Below are 27,980 nucleotides of genomic sequence, written 5' to 3'. Positions count from 1 at the left end.
GCAAAAATATGTACCTTGCTCGAGAACAGTGTACTCATAACTAATGGTAAGTGCCAGAACTCAAGAGCGTGAATTAATATCAACTGAGAATATAAAAATAACACTAAATATTTTTTTTTCAAATTAAGAACAAGCAAAGAGTAGGGGCAGAAGTTTAAAGTAGCACCACAGCTAAATACAAGGCATATTGGATCCTGCTATGCTGAAAGCATGATAAGACAATTATGTTTCTGTTCTGCTTGTCATATGCCCTTAAAATGACAGAACTGGATTTGAAGGACCTGTGGCTGGGCCTACAGTGTCGCTACATCCATGACAGTATCTGCATTCCTCCCTGCCACAGCATGGTATTGAGAATAAGTTCTTCATTACAGTAATGGTTACTGGAGAGCTGCTGATTTTTGTACCAGATGGATTCTTAGCTGTGAACAGGCTGCGGGTCTTGGGAGGATGTCAGAAATGCCCTAAAGAGGGGAGATGGAGAGAGATCAGAGCTACGCCAATGGCAGACTTTGAATTTGCCTGATCTAGTACGACCTAACAGGTCATTGAAAAGTTTGCATCTACAAAGATAAGAACAATACTAAAATAGCTTTGCTTGCAGGGTATTTGTGTGTAATGGCAGAGTGAATGTTAAGTTACCGCTCAGATGTTTAGATTGACTATGGTATTCTTGCTTATAAAGTTGATTCTTCAAAATACTGTCAAATGATATGACCGGTCTGCTCTTTGTTCTTAATTTAGTCCAATTAATCACTTTATTGTCAGTCATAGTGTTGCTTGTTTACAGTTTGTCTCCTGTCTAGTTTGTATTTTAAGCATCATGCTTGATGCTTTCTTTGTAGTATTTAACATATTAAAACATTTCCAGCTGGTAACCTCTCAATGTGATTTAAATCTTTTTTTGGTCTTCATTTTTAATTAGTATCACAGGCACTTTAGGTTGGTGTGCTTAGATGAGAATAGTATGATTTTCTTTTGCCTCCATTTTCTCGTTCTCTTTGTCATTAACATTTGCATGTTAAGTATTATCAGCACTAATGAGTTAGGTGAGTGACAGGAACATAATGGCAAGCAAAAAATAGAATTCTCTGCCTTTCTGTTAAGATGGAAGCTTTTTTATGTTTGAATTTAATAAAATGGTAGCTTGTAACATTTGTGGGATACTTGTAACACATTAGCAGGAAGGAATGTATTATTTTTTTCTCCAGTGTCCTACTTGTGTCATACTTAACTGTTGATGGCTTATGTTTAATTTTTTAACATGAAGGTATTTTAACAATTAGCCTAAGTTTCACACTGTGATTCCTACATTTTACAATACACGCGAGTGATATTGCTTTTATTTTGAGTTTATGCTCTAACTGGTCCCCCTTGATCGGCAAGTATTATAGACCACAGGTGGTTTATATACATACATTTACCCAGCTAAGATTTGAGGCTGTTGTTCTATCATTTTGATAGATGTCTACCAACAAGAAGGGTCTTCTTCCTGAGCCAAGCCTTGCTCAGCTGATGAGCAGCATGAGTAACCCTGCTGTGCTGCAAGTGCTGTTGAGACCATACCAGGCAGGCCCTGGCAAGCACGGAGGTGAGTGCATACTGAGACTAACAGATAACACTTCTGTTCTGAGCTTGCATAGCTCGCTTCAGGTTTTGCCATGAATTTCAATGGTAGTACTTATTAAGCTAAATAAGGCAACAAGAGTGCCTGTGTATGAATATATAAGTATTCATTCTCCAAATAATAATGGATTGGATGCTTTAAATTTTGAAAAGCTTTGTGCTGCCCTTTGTTATAGGTTGTGTGTGTTAACTTCACATCTGTTGATCCGTGTGCGGACGTCTGGTGTCAAGATCTATTTTGTAATGGTCAGAAGCAATATTTGATGAATATGTCATATCTCTAAAATGAACTCTTTGGTCATTAAAAGAACTGGTGACTTCAGGAAGCCATTTCATTCACTATCTTTTTAGGAGAAGCAAAGAGATAAAGCTAAGTTTTAGGTTGTTTAAATGCACAACGTTTGAAATAGCTTAAATTGAATTGAAAGAGTACGAAGATTTCGGAAGGATATCTGGTGTTAATGCTGTAATTAGGTAAATAAAGCTCAGCATATTAGTATGTACTTCTTGGCGACGTATTCATCCTAATTATTTGCATTATATTGAATTTGTTATTATTTCATATTTTGAAATGAATAGAGATCGGCGAGATGTTCTATCTCTTACATTGCTGTGTTTTAGCAGGAATCCTTTTTTTCCTCAGGGAAGTTCACACGTCCACAGGGAATGCCTTTTCTGCATGGCCCTCCTCTGACCACAGCATTGCTTCAGCTCAGCAAAGTTCAGCAGGTATGACCCTTTCCAGGGCTCCTATGTACACAAACGTCTCACTTGTTGGACAACAGTTGCTTTACAAGGGGAAGACTTGGTCCAGAAGACTGAACAGCAAGTTGAGAGAACTAGTTTATGTGTAAAAACCTTTTAATGACATTGCAACAATGAATTTTATATATTGTAATGGACAATACTCAGAATGAAGACAACATGCACATTGAGTGCTTTTAGAACGAGGTCAGATTAATTTAATTAGTCAAGAGTGCATTTAATATGTTTTTTTCTACTTTTGGTTCAATGCTTTAGAATGCCATGTTGGGAAATGGGCTAGTCTTGCAGAATCTTTTACGGATGCAGTTGGCTCAGCAGCAGCTTCTTCAAATCAAGGAAAAACAGCTAAGCAATGTAAGTACAGTGGATTGTGTGATGCAATGCATCACTTAAAAAATAAATGTTTCTGTCAATTTGAAGTGCTTTATTATAGAATTAAGGGGTAGGGGCTCTTTCTTTGCGAGCTTGAAATTTAAGTGAAAATTATTTGGTTAACCTCATAGTTTTTGAATGATGACATTTCTAAATTATGTACTTTGCTGTTTTGGGGTACGTGATGATCAAATGTTATGTTAAGATTAAGATAAAAGGTGATCTGAATAGAATGCATTTTGTGTTGGCTGTTTTGTTCTCTAACAGTGGTGTCCTACATTTGTTCAAGTCACGTGTTTTAGAGCCCTTTGATTCTGCTGTGTTTGTTTTTCCGTCTGGTAGGAAGGGTGTCAAAGGTTGGTGCTATAGTACCTCAAAAGCATGACGTTCTTTTCTGCCCCTGATGCTACTTGAACCTTTGCTAGTTTAGTTGTTAAAAAGTGTGCGTATGGTGTATTCAGTTTTTGTTCAAATCCACAGAAAAATAGCAATTTAAAAATAATTTTCTGTTAATATCGTGAAAGTCCATAGATAAGATGCTGGATCTTTTTTTAAATTTAGAGTTACCAATAATTTTGAATTGCCAACCATCTTTCCTCGCAACAATGACTCCTGAATTCACAGAGAAATGCACACATCCTCCCCTTCATCTTTTGCAATACTATAGGCTCCTCGGCAAAGTTCAGCATTGATTTGAGGAGGGGTGCAGGGTTGCCGGGAAACAGAGCTTTTGCAGACTAATTCCAGCACTGTTCCTTGTAGTGCTAGGGAATCCCAGTCAGTTGGCTAGTGACATGATCCAGGCTAGAACTCGCAACGTCCAGATTATATATCTGATCCTGAGTTTGGAGCATGTGTCTATATGGGTTTAGCTACTCTGGAGAGTGGTTGCATCTTTCCCCTGGTCGTTGAAGTTCTGTTACCAAAATGGACCAGTATCCCTTTCAACATACATGACATCAGCACATTTCTACGTATTTCTTTATATGACATTGATAACTGTGCTTATGTAAAAGGTGCACAGTATGGGCTCTTAATCTTTTTATAGTATTTACACTAAAAAAACAATTTTGGAGTTTTGCCATAATAGATGTATATCTTCTGTTCCGACATAAGCCATTGTTTAATCCGTTTTGTGAATCCAGTAGATAATTGTATATTTTTAGAATGGCTCTTATCCATTTCTTGGACGATTCTGAGTCTGAGAATAGAACAACGCGAGTTACATATTGTCTATATCTCCTTACGAATGTGGAATGTATTTATGTCAGGTGCCCAGCCTACTTGGTGATCCTTCCAGAATATTACTGCAAAAGGCAATGGGCCTGCGGGCTGCTAATCCAATAACCATGGGAAAGGGACTGTTGGGAGACTCTCCTGATGGTGAGTTTACTGATCAGGCAGTGCATTGAAGGGCAAATATATACCAGTAGCTTATATGCCATATACCATTTCCAGTAGAACTACCCTCTGGGCTGTTCCTAGTGGAATCTGATTAGCAAGACAAGTGGCAGTGAAACCTTTACAGTTTATATCATCTGTCAAAATATTTGTTTTTGTCTCTCTCTGAGAACAATAAAATGCAATTAAACCCTTTGCCTGTAAACAGAAGATCATTTATCAAGACAAGAATTTTATTCATAATATATCGTATTTGAATCTGAGAAGCACGCCAAAGCTGTCCTGTCTTTGTGAACTTCATCAGACCCTATTTTTAGATGATATTGTGCCCCCTTTTAGCATATTTTGGTTTGTTTGCATTTTCAAGATTTACAGTCTGCCTTTGGCAATGTGAAATTATATCATTTAGGATTGGGGCATTCATGTTCCTGTCCCTTTTTCCGTGCACTGTTCTGAGAGGAGGTTATGTCTGCTGCAGGGCTGTCCTCGGAAGCTGTGCAGGCATCCTCTCAAGCCCCAGGAGGAGCAGCTGGGATCATGTCTTATATGCCCAGCAGGCAGCACCTGGGACACCCAGCCAGCGCAGAACAGGATGGAGCTGCCGAGAAGCAGCCAGCCACGCTGGGAGCGTCAGTGGCGACTCCTACAATGGCACAGAGCTTTCTCCCGGGCCTGAGCAATCCCATAATGGGAGGCTTGCTCTCGGGAGGCGCTCAGAAACCGCAAACCCTACAAGGGAGCTGTGAAAGCAGCACTGGGGCGGTAAGGACATGACGTACAGCCTCCCTTCTGATCATTTGCCATTTTAATTGTATTTTAGATTTCCTTTTTATTTTAAAATCAGATTAACTCTGCCATATGTATCCTGAACAAATATATGTCATATGACATTTATGGTTTAAATTGCATTTCTTGATACTGTACTCCATATTTTAGGGCTACGTGCCCAACAACAAGCTGACATTTTGTGTTGTATAGTACAGTAAGTAATTGGTGCTAAAGTCTACACTGTAGACCTCTCAGGTAGTTATGTTTTAAAAGGCAGATTGGTTTGGGGCTAAGATTTAGAAACAGTAGGTAGAGCTTGTACATAATCCGGTTGACCTACAATTTCTGGGCTTCTGCGACATCCCTGACATTTGAAGGAGATGAAATGCGCTGACCTGTTTGAATTGAAAAATGTTGTATAGATTCATAATGAATATGGGTTCAACTAGGAGTCTCACTGAAAGATCAGATCTGTTTCATTATTTAAAAGTAGACAGTTTTTGTATTGTGCATAAAAGGCTTTATTGTTCTCTGTATTGTAAAAAGGGGTCTATTAAAATTCAACTCTTAATTGTATAGTAAGGCTGCAAGGAATTTGAAGGAATGCATTTGAAATTCCTGAGTGTATTTTATCAAAAGAATATTTTTGTGTAGGTTATATAAAATTGCATCTGAATTTTGGTTGTCTCTACAGGTTCAAACTAGCAGCCAGACATCACTGCTTGGAGAGCCACCGAAAGAACTGAAGTTGCCTTCAAATCCATATCTGAACCTAGCTAGTGTGCTTCCGGGCATGGTTTTACAAGGTGGTGATTCAGAGTTTTCAACACCCGTTTCTTTTTCTAGCATTAGTCAAGCTTGGTGACACTGCATGAAGTCTTATTTTTTTTACTTCCAAACAAATATTTTACATTTTGTTGAGCAAATAAACTGTACGAATATTTGACTTCTTGCATTATGCAGTGAGATTACTTTATACTATCACAATGGAAAACTAGTGTCTATGCATCCCTAATCATGTTTGTTTTAATGTTAGTTTTTTGTCATTTTTTCCTCCCAAATCAAAGCTGCAGGTCCTTCCAACACTAAACCTCAGGCTGTTCAGCAGCACAGTGGCGTTTATGGCAGTGCTGTGACTCCATCTGCTTCTCAGACAGCCGGCACCCAGTACACCACAGACAGCTCAAATGAGTATTCTCAACAGTATGGACAATACTCGCAGGTAAACAGCATGATATTGTCTAGGATGAAATATGATGCTAATAATCTTACAGATTATCGAAGTAAACTTTCTGAAGGAAGTCATAGCAACATGTTTATACCATAGTTCATATAAATATATCTTTCTTTGCACCCCAAAAATAAATCAATTTCTCCACTTCACTGTGAATGGTCCTCACCACCCCCCTCATGTGCTATTTACACAGACTGCTCACTATACAAATGAGAATGATTCACTGTTGTCATTCAAGCTTTTAGTCCAGCTTTCATTGGGTAAAAAAATCAAGCATGTTTATTTAGCAATGTCAGTCATGCACGCCTTGTTCCCGGTCTTCCTTTAGCATTTCATCTTTCATTTGGGAAAAAAAAAGTCTTGGATTTATTCCTCCTCTTGGTGGAGCACTGTTCAGTATTTTACGAATCTGTGTGGTGTAAATGAAGAGGTGTGTGTATGTAACAGAATATTCTTCCTTGCTGTTCTGTGTTCTATCCCATCTGCTCTCTAACTCCCCCACACTCACCAGTCCCATTGCGTCATACATTCTGATCTCCTAGAGCACTCTGTGGTCTTGGCTGGCCAGCATTCCCTTCAGCTGCATGCCTGTTCTCTCTAACTCGACACACAGAGCCTACAGACACCCCTGACACTGCACCAGTAATTGCCTCAACGGGACAGAATATTGATCCATGTCACACCATCTCCAGCTCACCAGAGCAGCTGTAGTAAAAGCGAATGTTTGCTAGTATCCAAGCGTTAAAGTTGACTTTAGATTTTGATTGAGTGTAGGAAAATAAAATCGTATTGCCCTCCTCTGTTTCGTGTGTTGATTTCTGTCTCGATTCTTACAGGAAGCCATGCAGCAGTGGTACCAGCATTACCAAGCACAGGGGTACACAAGTAATATCCATGAGACGAGTGTGGGCGAGTATGGAAAAGAGCATGCTCAGGTGAGTCCCATAGGAATGCATACTGTCACTGAGTACCAGAGGTGAACTTTGGTTCTTTGGGGAAAACACTAATGCTATTTGTGTTCTTTGTTCTGAAGATGTCTGCCTATGCACAGCCCACATCCAGCTCTTCAGAGTCATATTATGTCCAGGTAATATCTGAAATTGCCATCAATATGTAAAGTTAAGCGTAAAAAAACACATTCTTTAAGCCTAATGCACATCCCCAATATCATATCTTTATGAAACCTCTCATTGCACTTACATAATAATGGTTAGGAAATGTCAATTTCTTTCTCTATAGTATTTTGGAAAATGTTACTATGATCGTGTGTGTATGCTGATTGCCATGTGAATGCAAAAAACAACTGTTAAACCACATTGTTCTGCTTTTAGTTCAATAGTTGTTCAAATTCTGAATCCCAACATACTTTTGTTCTAATGATTATTCAGCATTGTTTTTGAACCTCATTCCTAGCTTAGACAATGTGTTAAGTTATTTCATCCATTTCTGTTTATAGGGAACTCCAACCACATCCTATGGAGATTACAACTCTTACATGCAAGCCGTCTCTCAGTACTATTCTCAGACACAAATGTCACAAGCGGCTTTACAGTCTTACCAATCCAGAGATGCCAGCAAGGTAAAGAATGACACCACTATATCAAAGACTTTGTCAAAGAATGAATAGCACAATAGATTTACCCAGTTCATGGAAAGGTTTTTTTTTTGCATTTTCAAGCACATAACATATTAACAGTACTCTTAAAAAGGTATGTTGATTTACTGGTACATTTCACGTGCTGAAATGAAAGTCAGACACAACTGATTGTATTCTCAGTGTTATGTAAACCTGACTTTACAGCTCTAAAGAACAACTTATACACCATCTTTGTATTTTTGTTTCAAGTGTTTTGTTCTTGCCATAAGGCACTTTATTGAGCAACAGCCGAAGCTGATATGAGGTATTCTTTGTGGTTTTCAGGAGGCTGACACGACAAAATCTTCCTTAGGCAGTTCAGCACACTCTGCTAGCAATGGGAGCAGCCAGAATGTGCACCAGTCAGGGGCAGTGCAGGGCTACAGCTCTCTGCCAATGATGTCAAGCTACATGACAGGGCAGCATGGAACAGCAAGCTCTGCAGCAGCTTCCCAAGTGGGACAGGCTGCTGTAGACTGGAACCAGTACTACTATGTAAGTAACTCGAATGAGGTTTTAAATACACAGTATATGTAATGTTGAAGAAAAAACAGTTTTAGAAGAATCCACTGTAAAGTTTTATTACTTTGTATAGGTGGGCAGTACCCCATTAGAGAGGTGTGAACGAATATTTTAAATCTGAAAATAATGCTGTTAAAACATTGCTGAAATGTGTTAAGTGATGTAGAGATTAAAATTTATACCAGAAAACATTTCAGCTGCACTCAAATGACGGTTCTACCGGGTAACATCAGCTTTCAAATGATTTCATTAGTTGAGCCATAACTTGGCAGTGAACACCTATATGACTAAACATTTAATATTTCTTGGCACTGCTGCAATAAATATGGAAAACACCAGTGTTAACTTCATGTATTGTAATGAAGTGAAAGAATGATAGAGTTCATAAGCAGTTACTAAATATAGTCTTTAGAATCAGCAGTAAAAATCTTACGGCAGATCCAGATAGGATTTGCAATGTAAATGTCCGAGTGTATTTGTACTTTTATCATTGGAGCCGGGGAGGAACAAGCAAAGCAAATTTGTAGTGTCGACATAAATATCTCAATAACAAGAATCTAGCCAACCCCAGCCCGGAATGTGTTCAGAAAACACTTTTAGAAACCATTTTAATCTGAATTTTGCTGTCACTGCCGATTAGACTGAGAGCCTGTTGCTGTCCTTTTCTGTGGCTGTCAGTGAATTTTTGCTTTCCTTTGTTTTTGAAGAACCAGTCACGAGGTCAGAAGCGCGAATTCTCTCAGCTGCCATCTCAGGACATGGCTTCAGATGCGGGTTACGTTGGGCAGCACTCCCAGGGCCTGGGGGGTCAATATGCAGACTATTACAAAAAGAAAAGGATCTAAAAAGCTTGAAATTTTGCCCTCCCTTTCACCCCAGTACCTCTGGTCGTGTCCCATGTGCTTTTGGTACCTCTACTGCTGTTGCTGGTGTTTTTGTCCATGCCTTAACTTTATACTGTTTTCTCTAGGTTGATGTTTAAATATTTTTTTTAAATGTACATTTTTCCAGTGTACATTAATTTTTTATTTGCATTAATGCAGGACTTACTGCAGGTTGGGTGTTGTTGGATAACTGTAATTATTTAAAGTGGCTTTTCTTGAGATGATAGACGAAAATGGCCTGAAAAGGAGGACATAACCCTGCTTAGAGTGAATGTTTTAATTGAATACATAAAGCAACTTAAATTAATAGTTTTCTTACTGATGTATCCCATTTTCTAGAGCTCAAGATGGTATTTTAGCACAGCTTATTTTGCTGTCACTTTTTAAATATAGGAGTGATTAGCCATTTGAACAGCTTCTGAAGCTGCTGAAGCCACAGGGCATAGACACCTGATGGCTGGGATCTGTGGGATTAATTCCCAAATGTGGGAACAAAGATCTTATTTCAAGGATAAAAAACGTCCTTGAGTTTAATGGCCATGTAAAACAATGCAATAAAAAATGGTAGTGTGTTACTGTGTTTGTGAACAATCATGCTGTAGTTCTAGAGTTCTTCTGCCCATTTTCTTTAATAGACTAATTCTGGGTGGTGTTACTGAGTTTTTGCATCGGACCGTATGTAGGAAAGAGCTGATGGTATTCTCTCCCAAAATCACACTGCTAGAGTAAATTCTCGAGGTATTTTTTCAAATATTCCAACTTTTTAAAGCCATATCTGCAAAACAGAAAATTTGTCAAATGTGACTCCTCTGACACAGTGAGTAAGATTACTGACATCAGACGGAGTATTAATGGCAGAGCCTTGTTTTGGGAAAGCATGCCATGAGGGGTAAAGGAATGCCATTAAAATGGAGAATTCCAGTGAAAAGACAGGTGATAAATGATTATACTGTCCTGTTCAGAGTCTATTAAGGAACCGATTGTTTCATGATTTCTCCTGGGACTAACACAGTGTGTGTGGTGGTGAATGTTGCACTTGCCCATTACTCAACCCCTATAACTTTTTTGACACTAAGGCAATATTAATCATAACATAAACCCATAGTACCCATTATTACTACTCTGTGGCATATGTAGTCTCTCTCCTTTATTTATCCCGTAGTGAAATGGTTGGTTATACGATCGCTAATCATCTGATGAGAGGAGAGATGGTAGTGTTTTTTCTAATATATTTTTTTTAGAGAAAAGTTTAGATACAACAATAACCACTATGAACAGATTCTCAGAAAACGTTATTACAGAAATGGGCAAAATACCTTCCTGATTTTTTTTTAGTGCTTTGTTCAAGAAACCGTTTTGTTTCAACTGCTTAAAACACCTTTATTGTGTGAGCAACTCATTTCTTTGAGCCTTAAAAAGGCAATAAATTCAACACTGTAGTGAAGGCTGTAAATAAAATGCAATTGTATATTTAGACAGGTTCTATCTATCATTGTAATAATAAGAATGTTTTCTTGAATGCAGGCAGCTGTCTTGCATCTATTCAGGATTTTTTTTAAATGATGTAATCAAACCAATAAAGCCCTTTCTGGGCAGTCAGTTAAACTAAAGTGTGTGACTTTGACCCCTTAAATTACATTCAAAACCTGGGTATCAATAGATTAAATATTTAAAACATTTTGCAAGCCTGTCAAATGTATGAGTATTTTGTTTGGTTGATTTGCAAGTTTGTAGTTTTCCCTTATTGTTCATTAGCCAGTGTCCCGAGATTTTTCCACTCTGCCGTGCAGCAAACTGTGAAATGAGGCACTTAGTTTGTATTTTGTGGGGTTCGGAAAAAGATCCCTCAAGTTTTTGTCCCACACTGTTTTCAAAATGTACTGATGCTTGAATTCTTTTCTCTCTGGGTGTTCACAATGCTGTAGACAGTAATAGGTCATTTGTCTTTTTGGTTCACTTGCTGTGATTGGTCCTATTCTATGGACAAGATCTGCCTCAGAAGTAGCCTCATGACTGTCACTAACAAGGACTTAACTAATATTTACCTCAGAGAAACCATCAGTTACGACATTGTTCGCAAAATGATGAAACAGCTAAGTATGAGGTTAAGTATCAGAACATTGGTATCTGTTCTTTTACATGAACTTGGAAACCTGATCTGATCTATGCTTCTGTGTTCACTTTAAACTTTGCACAAGAGCCCATTGCTGACGAAACATAGTATGTTGCCAGATAGGTCTGTCATGCAAATTGATTGCAAACAAGTCAGCATTGGCGCATTGCTGCAATGAACAAAGGGTAAAAGAGTTTGAAATGTCAATATAAAAATGTTTTTGGAACAATGATGTCTCCACCAATAATGAGAGGTAAATAATCGTTTTGTGCTCCACAACCAATTGAGTTTAGCAAATACATGAAGTTTTAAATTACAAAGTAACTGAGCCAATAACTCAGAGCAAAACTATTGGCCTCTCTGTCTTACTTGTTTCAACATTAAAGCAAATGTCCAGGACATGAACCTACTTTGTATGTTGATGGTGAAAACTTTTAATTCTTATTTGAAAAGCATTTGTCTTCAATTTTCCAACTTAAAATTAGATTTTGCAATATTTTATATTTCAGAAATGTTGATATTGCTTAACTGTGAATAAGCTATTTTTTAGCAACAATTTGACTTTAGCATGCCTGCATTTACAGCTGTAATATAAGATTGAAAATGTTCTCAGTAATAGATATTACTCATGAAGCTTTTGATTTGGAAAATAATTTAATATTGTGTATTTATGTACAATTTTTTTCATCCGTCATCCTCCTATTCCCTTTTCTGAGTCTTCTGAAAATGATTTTTAAATTGAAGGATTTGTCTTTTACATTCCAAAATAAATGTTGACTGAAATGCTGAAGGATTTATTCCGCTTCATTTTTTTCTTCTTTTCAAAGCATGTACTTTCCAAGTGTGTTTTTTTTGGTTTAACTTCTTGTTATTAAAAAGAAACACAGCGCTAAGACACTCACTTGGGGTGTAGCAGGATTCCTTCAAGGTTTTTGGCTGCCTTGTTCATCTGTAATAAATTGGGTGTCCTGTAATTTGCTTTGTCAGTATTTCTATCCTATTAATGTTAATTTTAACCTGTTTGAACAAAGATATTTCTCTTGTTAGACTTTTTTTCCTTTCACATTGAGAAAAATGTTTATGCTGAATTTATATGCATTATGGATTATGATTCTTAGGTTACACTGTCCTCTAGTGTCCAGCTTGGATATTTCAATAACTTGATTTTTTTTTTTCCTTTTAAGAGCCATCATACTGTATAAATTAATGACATACCTGGGTGTTATTTATGTCCATGTAGTTAAACTCTTCAGGTTGCCTCATACTAGTACGTAATACTGTTGGTTTTACATTGGGTTTTACATGTTACTATATCCCATGTTTCTTTTGCAAAGTATTTTCTAGGTTACAGTCTTGATATATATATAAATATGCAAAGGCATGTTGATAGATACTATCAAATGTGTCAACACTAAAGCACTGTTTATGTGCCATGCTGGCAGTTCTCCACTAGCATTCAGCCTCTGTCAAATGCAGGCCAGAGGAGACGGGACTGTCATTCTACAGACACGGCTCAGTACTATGCTGGAAACAGCTGTAGTTGCTTATTTATAAAATGCTTTAAAACTGCAATCTAGATCACAAATATATACAGTATAATCAGACCTGTGTGCTTCTATTTGACATAAAATGCGTATGAATGCTGGTGTTATTTAACCATTAAAGACGATGCTGGAAAAAATTACATCCCTTTTTGTAGCTTGTGAAATAGTAACGAGATTTCTCATTGCCAAAAAGGTTAATTTGTGTGCAATGTTACCAGAATTTGGCTACAAAAGGATTTGGATCTGCTGGGTTTGTCTTTGCAGGCCAGCAAAGAGAACTTCAAAGAAAGGTGTCTAAAGGGCACAGTTTTTAAGATGAAGTGCTGAACTGGATTAGAAGAACAAAGGGTTTCCTTGTAGTAGATTGTTATGTTAGTAGGTTGCAGAAAAGCTTTGAAATTAAAAAAATATTGTCATGGTGAGTGTTATTGCAGCTAGCAAATCTGCCCTTAATTCTCACCTCAATTACCCCTCCTGGACGAGGCACAATAGCTAGACTACCTCTATCGTCTAAGCCTACTACTGTATATGACTAGACATTCTAATGAACTGTCACAATACATTCTCAGAAAAGCTTAACTTGTGTATTAGTAGCTCACTAAATCTCAGTCATAGCTAGAGATGTCACAAACTGTAATAGCAAGAAATAATATTCCAAACATTGTATATCTTTATTTAATAAAATGCATACATTTAAGCAGACAGAAAATGAGAAAATTAATGCCAGTGGTTTGTAAGAAACAAATGATTGCACACATTACATTGACATGGAAAAATAATTACAAAAAAATGAAAAAAAATAATAATGGACCTAATCTAATGAAAAATGTTTTCTAAAATGTTGATATATTTACAGATTAAAATGACCTGCTGAATATCATAATTAACAGTTTTAGGTATCTTTAGTCTCTAGGAAGTGAGTGAGCATTCGGTAGGATGAACATTGCCAAAAGCCTTGTATCTGTTTTGTGCTTAAAAAATACTGCTGTTCTGTATTTGAAAATAACATTTACTGGGTACCACATGCAGAAACTTGAAAATAAATGAAATAAAATTTTAGGAAAACACAAAAGAGTTTTCAGTAGCATGATCATGTCTTCTGTATGTCCGTCACTTCCTGTTGGCTGTATCTCTTTCAGTCAAGTTGACAATTTTTGTTTTTACATCTTTTCTATGAGCCCCTCGAATACCTCAATCAAGCCTTTGAACTCAATCCTCTTCTCTGGAGCGTGCTCCCAACATTTCTTCATTTGCATGTAAACCTGTAGTAAACGGAAAGGAGAAAGTGTTCCATATATACCTTCACAGCACCAGTGTATTCTTGATACTGAATAATCAAGCTAGATTGAAAAGTTGAAGAAACAAAGACTTTTAAAATATAACCAGTGCCAGCAGTCCTCCAGCCTGGATCTTTGAAAAGTATTTACGACGGCACCTTGCATCAATCACCACAGTGCTAACTGATCAAGCTCAATATGGCAGTGGTCACTAATACAAATGTATTTAGACAAATACTTCATTCATCATTACTTCATTTGGGTGTTTACCAAAATAGGAATCAACAGCAGTCTCAGGTTTATTCAAAATCTATATTAAATAAAGTTTGCATATAAGAAGCAGACGTTTCTAGAATCATGTAAGCCACATCGCCAGAGCCTGATGGTATCTACCCATTTGTACTTAAGAAAAGTTTTTTTTTGTTTGACCTATAAATAAAACTCCATCATCATATTTTAAAGTTGTATTCATAATTACCTAAAAAAAACCCACAAGCGGTCAATTAAGGGTTTAAATAAGAAGTGAACTACAGCATCCTGTGGGAGTGAAAACGCCAGACTTCTCAAGGACAAGTCATTGGAAAGCCTGACCTAAATACTGGCTTTCAAGAATATATATATAGCACATGCGTAAATACACCTTTCTTGGCTAGGGTAAAATACATATGGCAGCAGACTACTAATGCTATAACCTTACCATTTCCGGACAATTCGCTGGGCATGGTAGCCGTTTTCCGTCTTCCAGTACTTTTACAAGTCTAGTCACTGTCATTTGACCTTGGGCTGGACCAATCATCTTCAAGAACATCTGGAAACATGTCGAGATCATTCTAATTTGAGCATTAAAAATCGAGCATCTGCAGCATTTAAACAAATACATCCGTTTTTCGTCAGCTGCTCAGTGGAGCTCTGAAAAGCTATAGATTAAATGGGTAATTTGTGTGCTCTGAAGTACAAGAGAAGCTGTGCTGTAAGTACTGTATGACAGCTGTGCTCCACTCTTTTGACTAGCCCAAGCTGCATGTAGCCTTTGGGCAAGTCATCTGTCGAAGCAGGCAGAGAGAGAAGCCATCTGCTGTGCTAGAAAGATGGGACTGAATCCCAGGTTATTGGGTTTAAAGTTTGTTAATTGTTCAAATAAAAGCTAGTATAAGCTTTTTCAAATGTAGTGCAACATTCTTTTTTTATGAACAGTAAATCAATTCTGTTTTAAACATTTGACCTTGAACTGTAATTCTTGGTTTAAAGTGGTTTACACTAGCAAAGTGCAGTGATGGGTTACTCATCTGATACGGTCTGGGATATGTAAAAAACAGGCTGCGAAAATGAATTGTAAGGCTGTTTGCGTACCGTCATTGGGCTGCATTCAGACTCGCAGTAGGTTAGCAGCTCATACATGGTCACCCCAAATGACCAGACATCTGAAGCAATGTAGAATTTGCAATGGACCAAACACTCTGGAGCGTACCTTTAAAGATGATTCACACAAAAGAATATACCACATTAGAGAAATGATGTCTGAAAGTCTCCTGCACAACCTTGACAGGGTTGCAAAGTCAATACAAAAAGTACCTTGAATATTAAAAATTAACAGCTGTGTTCTAATGGCTATCTGAATAGCCTTATGTATCAACATAACATATAAAGAGATTTCCATGAGCTATGGCTACTTTCTGAACAGTTCTCTTTCATTACTCAACACGCTCAACTGCTCTGTGTCTGTCCTCCCCTATCACTACTTACCAGAAAACAGGACTGTCCAGATCATCCTTCACAGTGTAGTATCCCTCGTTGTCTTTGATGGTTTTAGTCAGGCCAAAGTCTCCAATCTTCACTGTGTTTTCATTTTCTACAAGGACGTTTCGTGCTGCTAGGTCCCGATGGATATAATTCCGGCTTCCAAGATAGTCCATGCCCTTGAAGAAATCAAACGTTTTAAATACATGGGTATAACCCTGTGAAAAACGGCATCCTTTTTTCAGATTAAGAATGTGAGAAGTAAGTGAAAGACATCTAGTATTTAATCTATTACCTATTGCTCCCGTGAGAGGAGGCCTATATTCTTACTGTACGACGTGTGACACTGAACTTACCTGACATATTTGAACAGCGTATTTCAGGAGTTTTTTCAGGTCGGTTTTTTGTTTGTTTCGTGGTAGGTACTCCTTCAGACTGCCCGCTGGCAGATACTCCATTATAAGCTTCGTTGTTCTCCCTGGGGAAAAAATGTGGGTTTTTCTTAAAATCTGCTAATGGACTAATTTATCACTTAAAACATACTTGCTTTTTGCTTTGATTGCTTAATTTGGTTCTGGCAAATTCCATCCATCCATTTTCTAGCTGCTTCATCGATATTAAGGGTCGCGGGGGATTTCGGCACTCAGCCGGCACAAAGCAGACACGCACTCACATCAGGGCCAGTTTTCCTTGAAGCCAGTTAATCAACCAGCTTGTTTTTGGACTGTGGGAGGAAACCCATGCAAACAGGGGGAGAACATACTGTACAAACTCCAAACTGACATCACCCCAGGTCTGGAACTGAACCCAGAGCCCCAGCACTGTGAGGCAGTGCTACCCATCTAGGAAATTCAATTGTCTAAAAAAAAAATACTTTCACTGTGATGGAAAGCTGGTACACCTCTCATGGACTAAATTTAAATGTTTATCTGTATTTCCAGCTGCCCTTCGGATGCGTCATATGATTCAGTTCCTAAAGGTACAGGAGACTCTTAATATGATATTTAGAAAATCACCCACAAGCATAATGTACATTAAAACAAAATAACTTGAACTCTTTGAAATATAGTTTCCCTGGCAATGACTGAATGTTGAAAACGTCACTTTTCTGGTTAGGCTTGCCTTCTTCTCTGCAGATGCCTTTGTATTTCACAATGTTCTCATGATAAAGGCTTTTCAGGATGTCGATCTCTCTGTGGAGGTTGGTGTCCTGCTCGTCCTTGTTTTCGGGCTTCAGCGATTTCACGGCCACCAGCTCCCCTGTGCGGTCCATGTCCGGGTCATATCTGCACAACTCCACCTTCCCGAAGTGACCCTGAAACCACACCGACAAGGCTGTTAGTCCATCCTGTTAGCATCTTTAACATGCTGAAGTCATTTCGAGAAGGACTTGACTCCTGGTCCTTCGATCCCACCGGACACTGATGTTGCTCTATAACCTTAATTCAGTTAAATCAAACTTTTGGGTTTTTTCCAATAATTAAAAAAAGGGAACTTTTCGGGTCGCTTATGAGTTGAGGCAAAATAAAATCTGTTCCAAAAAGCAGACCAAAAAGGTATAATTAGTAAATTACGTGTTAAATGGGGAGTTTGATTTGAATAATCAAGAGCTCAGCTAGAAAAAAAACAACAGAGGCTGGAGTGACAAGGACCTTGGCTGGAAAGTCTTGATTTACAAGGAAAAGGGATAATATGTAATGATACATCATTCAGCTATTCATGGAGGTTAATAACCTGTTTCCCAAGCGGTTCAGGCATCTGAATTCCTGGTCTGTGTTGACAATTCTATTTTGTTGATACAGCTGAACCCTGCCACACAAAGGATTTAAATAAATAGATCAAGTAAAATGGTTCAACTCCACACACCTCTCCCAGATCTCTTATCTTCTTCAGGAACCTCTTCTCAAACACTGTGGGATCTACTTCCTGGCTGGGCATGGTACCAGAAACAATCTCAGGATCTGTGTGGGAAAGGTTTGTAAGTATTCCACAGACAATAACAGACCGAGTTAGTGTTTTACTTGGCATGCTTGCATTTTAGTTCAATGGCTTACTTATCCACTCTCCCGTTTAAATAGAAAGGCCAGCACTGCAGTGTGTATGTCATTGTATGCTTTAAATAGAAACAGAGTTGAAGATACTGAATGCAAAAAGACAGATGTGTGATTTCTGTGACATCCACGAGGTGGGGACAGTGAGGGGAGTATTAGGAAACCAACAGGCCGCTGTAGAAGCCGAGATAAGAGTGAGAGCTAACGCGACCAATAAAAATTCATCCTGCCTGCTTTTTTTGTCTTTTTGCTCATCTTAATGTGGTTTAATTGGTTTTGTTTTCAATGTGGTACCAGGTATTTAAAAAAATCACCAGAGGAGTTTTGGCCAACATTTATTTTTCCTTTTCAAATGAGTAAAAATGGCTAAATACAGCCTTATTTCTTGAAAAAAAAACATCCCCTCTGTTTTCAAGGAAAATATCCCAAATGCAGGAAAAAAGCCAGTTCAATGAAATTGTTCCTCTCAAGTTTTCTCATGGAAGTCAAAGGTTATGACACAGAGCCAGCAACCATTATCAGTGATGAGTGATGGGATGAGAACAAACAGACATAAATGCACACACACCAAGCCAGTTATTCCAGAAACCAAATTGACCTGCCAAATTAACCAAAGTAGGCCTTTGAACTGTGGGAGGAAACCGGATCACCTGAAGGAATCCCATGCAGAAATGGGGACAACATGCAAACTCCACCCAGATAGCACCGCAGGTACAGAATTGAACCCAGGGCCCCAGCACAGAGATGCTGCAATGCTAACCACTGCGCTACTGTGCCGCCTGTTTTAAAAGCATAGAATGACGACTCAAAAATTATGTTATTAAAGGGGTCCTTTACTTCAAGCCCCTGACATCTAAGAATAAAGTCAACAGTTCAGACCCAAAATAAAGGTTCAGGATCTCAAATTTAGATGCAGTTTTGATTAATGTATGGACAAGAATTGAATGTTTTTATATCATGCTGATTACTTTTAGAATATAGCCCTGGCACGTGAGATCCTTTATCTGTATTTGAGTGAAAGCAGATGGTTTGTGGTCTTACTTTGTTCCTCCAGCTTGTTAATGTCTCTCATGATTGCTCTGAAGAAGGGTCTCTTTTTGGGGTCGTAGTTCATGCACTGCTTCATGAGATCAGCGAGCTCTTTGCAGTCTGGTGTGACCAGAGCGCATTCTGCTGCATAAAACCTCTCTTTCTGCAGAGAGAAAGTAAATCACAATGAGAACAGACTGTCCAAGAAAGCAACAAGACCTTTATTGAGGTTGATGCGGGAGCTGCGTTAGCATGTGTAGGCTGCAAATCAAAAAGTAAAGTTTTATTTCAGAAAAGAGAACAAAAGAAACACAATGACAATGACTCCACAAACAGACTGTGGAGCCTTCTTCGGCTGTGGAGCCTTCTTCAGTAGTCACACAACGTTTGTTAGGCTCTGATAGCCGGAACATTCTGTTTTTCTTCTCTTTTCAGCATGGAATAAACTCTTAACTTGCAGCCATCATTACCAACTACATGCAGAAGATATACATGGAAAGAATCCACTTCAGTTTTCACCTCATTTGAAAACATAGCCCAAGAGTCATTAGTAAACTAAATGACTTCATTCCAGTCAAATTCACGTTCTTTAGCTTTAAATATTCTCATCTAAGGGTACAAACGGATTGTTAGGGATTTTGTCTTAAAAACAATGTGCATCTTTTGGCATTGCGACTATGGCAAGAGAAGACTAACTCAAAGCTGACCACAATGCTACAGACAAGAATTTCAAGGAGCAATCTGAAAATAATGTAGAGGGTTTTCATAAGCAACTAGCAGAACACGATACATTTTGGTGGTGAAGGTGCCTCTTCCTGTTGTTGCCGGATTACCTCTGTGAGTTTCTTGTCTTTTAGTGGTGCTTCTCCATCATAGCAGATTTCCCACAGCGTGGTGCCAAAACTCCACTTGTCTGCTGCCACACTGAGGTTGCTGGTGTTCTTAATACACTCTGGGGCGATCCAGGGGATTCTCTCCACACATTCTGCAAAATAGAACAACACAGTCAACCACAGTGTAGACGTAACTGGGACATGGCTAGACCTACAGACAGGAAAAAGGTACATATGCAATGTATTTCGACTTGTTTACTAAGGATCTCAGTTAACTACTCTGGCTCGGTAAATGTGATCAAGAACATGTGGTAGGAGCTGTGATTATACTGCATCATTGTGTTTTTAGTTTCAAATGTGTGAATGAGATTTCAGGCAACACTATGATGGCTGAAAATAGATTCTTTGAAGTCTGTACTGAAAACCAGTCTTTCAAAAATCACTTGTGTAACACGGTATTGAGAATACTCAATACCATGAACACTGCAGCTTAGTTTGCAGTTCACATTTTATTCTAAAAGGTTTGGAACAATGGATATTGTTTTCCAGTATTTGATCAGCTGGGCCTTGAGACAAGTAAACAGGGCAAAAGATGCAGATGATCAAAAGGGGTCTTGAAAGTTTACTTAGCATAATTATTAACTTCACTGTTCATTATCATTAAGACCGCCTTTAAACAAAAAATATCCAACAGTGAGCAGGCAAAGCCTAATTATGGTCCATCGGAATGGACTGTAGCATAAATACAGGAACAAACACAGAGAAAATGCAAAAGCAAGGACAAGAAAGACATAATCATCACAAAAATAAGTGCCCTGAGATTTTGTCGAGGTAGTCTGAATGCTGAAAGAATACCTCTTTATCATACGAAGAGAGCTTGTGATCTTCTTTATTTGGACATTTTGATTAATGTTATTGTGTATCCTGCTGGCTAAAACACCTCTTCTGTTTTTAGTGATGCATTGTTACATTAGGGAAATTGGTTCCTATTGATTTTTGAACATCCATTTAGAGAGGGAGATTTAGTCTTGGTTAGGGCCCATTTTGTTCATTAACACGGGTTTTCTCTCTGCAGCCTGTTTTATTGTGTTCAGACAGAATTCTAGGATTTCCTATTGTATGTCTGTTGAAAGTGGGGCTCTGGAACTCACAGCTCTTTAAATACTGGCATAGTTTAACCATTGTATGGTGTTGTAATGTTTGTTTTGGGACAGATGATTATTTGATTATCTAGTTGTGTAGTGTGCTTTCTGTGTATAACGGCTGGAAATGTTATCACCACCTGGTTTGTTACAACATAGATTTTAACAGATACTTTGTATCAGATACTAGCTCTGGCACAAGCAATATATAGAGAAACAGGAGAGAGTCTACCTTCTCTTGAGAGCACAGTAATGGGAATACCAGGGTCGCTCAGTTTGATGAAGGGACTCCCTTCATACTCCAGCCCCTTCCTGGCCAGGAGAATATTCTTTGTACACACATATCCATGGACCAGCTTCTTGTCCTCCTGAATTTGGAATAATGAAAAAATGTATTAGAAATGTTATTGAAACCATGTTTAAATTAGGAGCAGCAGCATTCACTTGGAATAAATAGATAATAAATGGATTTTGTTTCGACATGCATTTCATTGACAGTCTGTTTCCATATTAAAAGTGACACTTTACTATGACTTCTGAAAACTTCAGGTCTCTCACAGCTGCCTTTTTTTTCTTCTTGAGGCCCAGTGCACAGAGGCACAAACCTTTATTTCCACTTCTGCTCAGAAAAGACATCTGCTAATTCATTCTGTCAGGAAACACTTAACTATTCAAACCCAGGTGACATGTGTCATTGAAGAAGTGAGACTCAGGCATGTATTAAAACAAAGAAAAGCAGAAGTATTACACTAGACTGTATCATGGCTTGAAAAAATAATGTGTTGTAAGAATAGTTTGTGAACAATGTCTTAAGAGTTTTTTTTTTAATTACCATATTGACTGGCGCTATGAAGAATGATGAAAAGATTGCAGTGTAAGATTTGGTTTGAGGAATGGTTTGCCCCATACCAGTTTGCAGTCACACTGTGCCTTACAGTATCTTACCAGGTAACTCAGAGCGCTGGCTAGCTGCTTAGCAACTTGAAATTTCCAAACTGGCGTCAGATGACTGCGCTCCTTACGCATGAAAACATCCAGAGGGCCGGCCTCGACAAATTCCTCCACCATAATATCTAAAACAAGGGAACAAGAACATGGGTTTTTATGAACTACTGATTTTAAGGTGCTAAGTATAACTATACACCAGTTCCACCATTAAAGGCACAGAGAGGACATCAAGACTGGTTTGGGTCTGGGGCATGTCATCAGTCTATTAGTTATCAATGTTGTCGGTAACCACTTCTCTTTTCTGGTACTCACTCTGCTGTAATGCACCGCAGAGCTCGCAGTGTTGTTGGTAAAAGTACTGTCAGTAACTGCTCCTCCAGTCACTGCAAATTGGCCTATAGTTCGCCATGACACTATGGGGCTTGCTGTGACAAATGATAAACAGTTCAGATATGTATTTCCAGAGTCTGGTCACAGATCTTCACACTCCCAGGGCAGTCTAGAGCTAGTGGCAGTTCATTAATGGCAGGCCAATTAATTAGCGGAATTAAATTTAAAATGGAACTGCTTCAGTCTGTGAAAGCAAGATAACACTAAAGAGCAGATAACATTTCTCTCTGTGAAAAAGTTGCCCTTACTTTTAACTGTTTTAACTTTACCATCACTGTTTCAGGAGTTGCACTCAATGTCGGGCATATACTATATATCATCTGCATAATAACAGACGTCCATTTGGTTTGGCAATTAATTTTAAAAATCCTAGCTAAGTTTGATTTGCTTCTCAATACCAAATGCACTTACTTTCCATGTCTCTCACACAGACTCCGTGCAGAAGGGCAATGTGTTTGTGGGAGACTTGGCGCATCATGCTGGCTGTCTCAAAGAAGGCCTGCAAAAGGATAAATGTGATGAGAGTTGAGCATACAAACGTCCAGACGTTAGGTGGACTAAAGCACAAAGCACACTGAGAGAGGTTCTTACCATTGAGATGTCTCTGTGCCTAGAGCCCAGTACCTTCAGAACCACCTTCACCTCGTTCACAGCATACAAACCATCCTCATCATCCTCACTCTTCACTTTCAGGATACCCACATAAATGTTTGTCCTTGTTCCTAGGCCCAGATGATCTCCCTATTAAAAGGGGGCACATCAAGAAATTAACATGCTTATTGATTTTAAAATATCACATATTCTTGTCTGAGATGGACTGGTGCCCATGTTATACCCTCCGTTGTGACCGTTGCTTGCTGTGACTCCCCCACGACACTGGATTAGCAGAAGCGTTTAGAAAATGGATGGATGGTTAGAAAATAGATGGATTGATTTATTCTGGTATATGTTGCAAAAAGGAGGCTTTTGCACTCTTTGTTATCTTTAACATACAGAGTACTGCAAAGCAATGCATCTAGTCTTTTCTTTACATAAATGTACAGAATTGGAGAGTAATGTGTTTAAATCACCAAATCCTGACCTCTGTTATAGTAAACGTTCAGAGAATTTGTGTATTTTGAAGGATTAATTTTCCGGTGCAATAACTGAAACAATATTATTTATTTCATTACTTGGCTCAGTTTTTTTCCTGTGGGCAAACTGCATCTCATTTATTTTCAATGGAGCAGGCAATTTGCCCAGGCCAAATTTAAAGACCTTTTGTGAAAAATCGTATTATGCTATGAATTATTTGTGAAGAGTTCGCTCTGTTCAAAGAATCACTGAAAGCAACTTCTGCAATAACATATCATGTGAAACAGATTCTAAAGAGCTATAAAGATGTCTGATTGAATTTACTCTTTAGTCTTAAAATAAGACCTTCAGTCTGAATGTACTGAAATCTCAGTTCTTATTAGAAAGGGGCAGTGAGGCACCATTTGGATATACCTGTACAATCTCCTCCTTTAAGATCCTGTGGAAGCTCAGCTGGCTGTCTTGCAATGGACTCTGGGTTTCAGGGGCTGTGTTGTTTGTCACCACCAGCAGGTTTGAAATTTCTGAAACAGAGAGCACTATTGGATGCTACACAGGCTGTGGCAAGAATTACAGAGCTGAGAAGCACTCGTGTGATGAAATCTACTGCTTGACTTGTTCATGCAGTGTGTATCAGGATTGATCGATCACTCCTTAACTTTGTGCATAAAGCATTATTATAAAGACATTTGGATAACAGTCTTATCAATAAATGTTAACAATGCTGATAAATTACCTATAATACATAACTGGTAGTTTTGTGTTGAAGATGCACCTTTCACTCAATTAAATAGCTCTTCTTTTTAAAGGCTTCACTGCGTAGGTGTACAAGGGACAATGTTGTGTGGGTTTAAGAGCTTGTGGTTTGTCATACTCATGTGGGTTTGCAGACTGGAAAACTTAAAAGTGTATCTGTGTCAAGTGCGAAGCATCAGTTGATACTCAAGATATTGCAATTTTTCTTTGTGCCAGACATTCCTACAGCACTCACACACTTCCTGGTTAAGGGTATATCCTTACAAGCTTTATATGCAAAATGGATACCATCTAAAATGGTTGAGAAAAATTCCAGACATATTACAATTTCATTAATCTATCATATGTACACAAACATTTCACAACTTTCAACTACCTCGGAAGTAAACAGAGAGTCACATTGCTCTCATCAGCCGGAAACCACATTTACTATTCTTTTCCTGTTTCACAGAGATACAGCGACATTTAAAAATGTAAACACTTCTGAAACAGTGCAACATTTATCACAGGCATGTAGCTTTTCAGATTCGTGTACGTACGTTTGTGTTACACAAGAATGAAAATAAACATGCAACCAATGTGCAGTTGTCTAGCTGTTCAGCTGCAAACATGAAAAAACTAACTGCCTGAAACAAATGTGAAGTCAGCTCTGAAGTCAACCACACAAACAATCTAAAGGTCAGCCAGAGACCTGGCGTTGCCAGCGGATATCCTTACTGAACACACTGCGTCCCACTGCCTCTCTTATTAGGAGGATTGGACATATTAACCCTCTCGCCACCTTTACCTTTGAAAAGCTTGTGACAGGGAAAAAACCTCAATGTCAGAGTGGTTAAAAACCCACCATCTGTGGGCTTTCAGAAAGAATATCAGATCAGACATCATGTTTGCTGTTCAATCCATATATTACTTATCTCAGTGATGAGTGTATATCTAATGCCATTGGCATCATCCACTGTGGCAGGAAATGCATAATCCATTTCATTATCTCCTACAGTTTTGAAAGGGCACCATGACATGAAAGGACCACAAAAAAAAAATGCTGCTCTACAGTAAATGGTACTTTTGTATGTATAAGGGGTACACTATATTTTGTACTCTAAAAACTGAGCTTAAAAAGAAAATGATAAAAAATGCCATCGTGCATACATGACCACAATACAAAGACACCTATTAAGGAGACACTCTTCAAATAAGACACACCTGGACTAATTGAATAACCGTCACCCTGAAGGAATGAGATTCCACAGGAGGGACAGGTGCAATTACAAGAGGATCTGGAACTCCCATGACTTAACAGGAATGTGTACTGTATAAGAGCAGCAAGGAGGAAATAGGCAGTAGGTCTGCATCTAGGCTCCAGCAGGGAATGAAGGAGAGTTGAGATCTGTGAAGGGAGTCTAGACAGCATCGGTCCTGTGCAGGCGTGCAAGCAGATTTATTCATGAAGTCAGAGAACTGTGTCTCTGGCCAAACAGGATCAGTCAGTATAGATAGGAATGAAGAGAGAATGAGGTTTTTAAAAAACATGAATCTGACAAGACAGATGGAGAAGAGTTGAGATCAAAGTGCAAAGTGTGTAGTGAGGATAATGACTGATTAGTGCAGGATGATTTGTGAAATGTAGATGCAGAGATTTGGCAGCACAAAGTCAATCGGGTTGAATACACTAGTGAACCCCTTAGGAAAGGGGTTTTAGTGCATATTAAGCCAAGTTCAAGGCCCCAGTATCTCTGTGTGTAAATGTGACAACTGAGTGGAATTTGCAAATGAGGTAATTGAGAGGAATTCTCCTGTACTAGTCGATTTAAGAGTGTCTGATAATTGAAGAGCTGGGCAGTCTTCAATTCAGCCCCCCTACAGCACAGCATACCTCGTGGCTGAGGAGGACAGCACTTCCTAAGCTGAAAGCTGACATTGTCGGTGCGCAGATACTGTCCAGAGAGATGCTCCAACAGCTCTTTCAGAGAGGACCGGAAAGTGTCGGTGCCACACAGTTTGTACCCGTGGCTCCCCACCTCAATCTGGAAGTTCTTATACTGGCGGATAGGTCTCATATCACAGCTGTCCGACTTTGGAGAGGGGAAAAGAAAAGAGAGAGCAAGAGCTGAGTTAAGACTGTCACGGAAACAGCAACATTTTCTGATCATCATTACATAAGCAGAGATAATATAATCTGCAAGTGAACACTGTTTGGATGTTAGTGGCTATTGTTTTGAGAATCTTAATCTGATTCAAAAAAGGCCAGGGCTTCCATTATACAGCATTTTATGGCTGCTTTTTAATAGAGAAGAATAGGAGATGTTTGATGAAAAATGGACAACTGGTAAACAAAACAAACAAATGATAATTAAACTTGAAATATGGCATAAAAACCCATCCAAGCACAATGTTCTGGAAAAGACAGAGCTCGTTCTCAAGCTGCACAAGGGGACAGAGGTACCTCAATGCAGGCCACAGTCATGAGGATGCTGTTGTAGTCAGTGCAGCTCCAGCGCAGAACATACATCCCTTCCTCATTCCCCTCCTGCCTCAGTTTGTGAATGGCATACTCAGTACTGAAAGGAGAGTCAAAATCTCAATGCTCTTCCATCTGGCAAATGGGACTAATGTGTACAGTACATGCTAGCTTATGTTAACACACAGAATGCTGAGTTACAGAAGGAATAACAGTTAGCATAGGAACAAGTAATAGGTTTATTCCATGCTGAAAAGAGAAGAAAGAAAACACAATGTTTCGGCCGTGGACCCTTCTTAGGCTCCAGGGCCGAAATGTTGTGTTTTCTTTCTTCTCTTTTCAGCATGGAATAAACCTATTACTTGTTCCTTTGCAGCCTACGCATGGTGACACAGCTACCCACCTGAACTATATCAGTTAGCATGACTACAATACATCAGTCAATTACAATTTCTTATTTGCAACGGGTACCACGTGACTGTGGTTTAAGCTAATGAGATTTAATCTCATACCATAATGATTGCATTGTTTTCATTGCAAAGAGTTTCTCTGCATCTTTTACTTGCTGAGTATTGTGTTGTTGGACATAAACAATCATCAAAACACCATTTTCCTGTGATGTCACTTTTGACCTCATTGAAACTTTGGTCCTCACCAGTTACACGGTAAGGACAAAAGGGAAATGTAGGAATTTATAAGACCTACTATCACTAAAGCAAGATATGGGCAAAAACAACTTGTCAAATACTCCAGTCACTCTGGAAGTTAAATATCCTAGTAAAAAAATTACTACTACTAATGATAATTTATCATGAACACTGTGAAAAATCACTTTGTGTTGTTGGTGATAAATGTGATTTAAAACTTTGGCATGTAAAAAATACTACCAAATGAGGAACTTCTAGTACAGAAAAATGAAATCTGCATTTGCAATAAAAGAAGGAATTTGTTCTATCAATAAAAAACAAAGCACATTTTAAAGGGATGCAAAATGTGTTTGGCTTGACTATAATACAAATTATTCACATAGGGTAACCCCACCAGGACATGGGCATTTAACTACTGCTTTATCAAGATTATTTCTTAATCCTCCATCTAAAGATAAAGACTCTTTTTGATAGACAAACAAATTTCGGAATGCAACAAAAAGACAAGATCTTTTATTTTTTTTGCTTTCCCAAAAACGAAAAATATACTGTGCACACGACCCTTGACTTTACTACTTCATCTCTGCACAATAAAACTGTTAATGTATCGCAGTTTAAAACAACACTCGGTGTAACAGAAGGATAGTATTGGATTGTATCGAAGCCATATCACCCTGCAACTCAGAACTGGCAACCCACTGAAGCTAAGCAGGTGAGAACCTTGTCAGTACCTGGATGGGAGACCTCCTGGGAAAAACTAAGTTTGCTGCTGG

General features: G+C 38.5%; 2 protein-coding genes across 4 annotated transcripts in view; one reads left to right on the top strand and one right to left on the bottom strand.

Annotated features, from left to right (window-relative positions):
- Window positions 1–12,111, top strand: part of raver2 (ribonucleoprotein, PTB-binding 2) — a 33,502-nt gene extending 21,391 nt beyond the window's left edge. Inside the window, exons 5-16 of one of the 2 annotated variants that reach the window (XM_088598582.1) lie at window positions 1,465–1,591; window positions 2,270–2,355; window positions 2,647–2,745; window positions 4,035–4,146; window positions 4,643–4,926; window positions 5,627–5,738; window positions 6,006–6,154; window positions 7,003–7,101; window positions 7,200–7,253; window positions 7,623–7,745; window positions 8,088–8,297; window positions 9,032–12,111. In XM_088598582.1, coding sequence (XP_088454708.1) covers window positions 1,465–1,591; window positions 2,270–2,355; window positions 2,647–2,745; window positions 4,035–4,146; window positions 4,643–4,926; window positions 5,627–5,738; window positions 6,006–6,154; window positions 7,003–7,101; window positions 7,200–7,253; window positions 7,623–7,745; window positions 8,088–8,297; window positions 9,032–9,169 — 1,593 coding nt within the window. In that variant the 3' untranslated portion in view covers window positions 9,170–12,111. Of the gene's footprint in view, window positions 1–1,464; window positions 1,592–2,269; window positions 2,356–2,646; window positions 2,746–4,034; window positions 4,147–4,642; window positions 4,927–5,626; window positions 5,739–5,999; window positions 6,155–7,002; window positions 7,102–7,199; window positions 7,254–7,622; window positions 7,746–8,087; window positions 8,298–9,031 lie in introns of both variants that reach the window. The other variant, XM_088598581.1, reaches the window with a different exon arrangement.
- A 1,406-nt stretch (window positions 12,112–13,517) lies between these two features.
- jak1 (Janus kinase 1) overlaps window positions 13,518–27,980 on the bottom strand; it is a 38,665-nt gene continuing 24,202 nt past the window's right edge. For both annotated transcript variants that reach the window (XM_088598578.1, XM_088598579.1), the window contains exons 9-24: window positions 26,546–26,660; window positions 25,976–26,174; window positions 23,761–23,870; window positions 22,864–23,013; window positions 22,684–22,771; window positions 21,880–22,007; window positions 21,167–21,302; window positions 19,793–19,944; window positions 18,972–19,122; window positions 17,746–17,840; window positions 17,002–17,194; window positions 16,236–16,357; window positions 15,886–16,058; window positions 15,493–15,610; window positions 14,840–14,950; window positions 13,518–14,127 (exon numbers count right to left, since the gene is read on the bottom strand). In XM_088598578.1, coding sequence (XP_088454704.1) covers window positions 14,026–14,127; window positions 14,840–14,950; window positions 15,493–15,610; window positions 15,886–16,058; window positions 16,236–16,357; window positions 17,002–17,194; window positions 17,746–17,840; window positions 18,972–19,122; window positions 19,793–19,944; window positions 21,167–21,302; window positions 21,880–22,007; window positions 22,684–22,771; window positions 22,864–23,013; window positions 23,761–23,870; window positions 25,976–26,174; window positions 26,546–26,660 — 2,143 coding nt within the window. In that variant the 3' untranslated portion in view covers window positions 13,518–14,025. The remainder of the gene's footprint in view (window positions 14,128–14,839; window positions 14,951–15,492; window positions 15,611–15,885; window positions 16,059–16,235; window positions 16,358–17,001; window positions 17,195–17,745; window positions 17,841–18,971; window positions 19,123–19,792; window positions 19,945–21,166; window positions 21,303–21,879; window positions 22,008–22,683; window positions 22,772–22,863; window positions 23,014–23,760; window positions 23,871–25,975; window positions 26,175–26,545; window positions 26,661–27,980) is intronic.

This window comes from Lepisosteus platostomus, chromosome 11, assembly GCF_059453375.1.
Source record: "Lepisosteus platostomus isolate fLepPlt1 chromosome 11, fLepPlt1.hap1, whole genome shotgun sequence".
Classification (NCBI taxonomy): Eukaryota; Metazoa; Chordata; class Actinopteri; order Semionotiformes; family Lepisosteidae; genus Lepisosteus; species Lepisosteus platostomus.
This window is presented reverse-complemented; position numbering and strand designations above follow the sequence as displayed.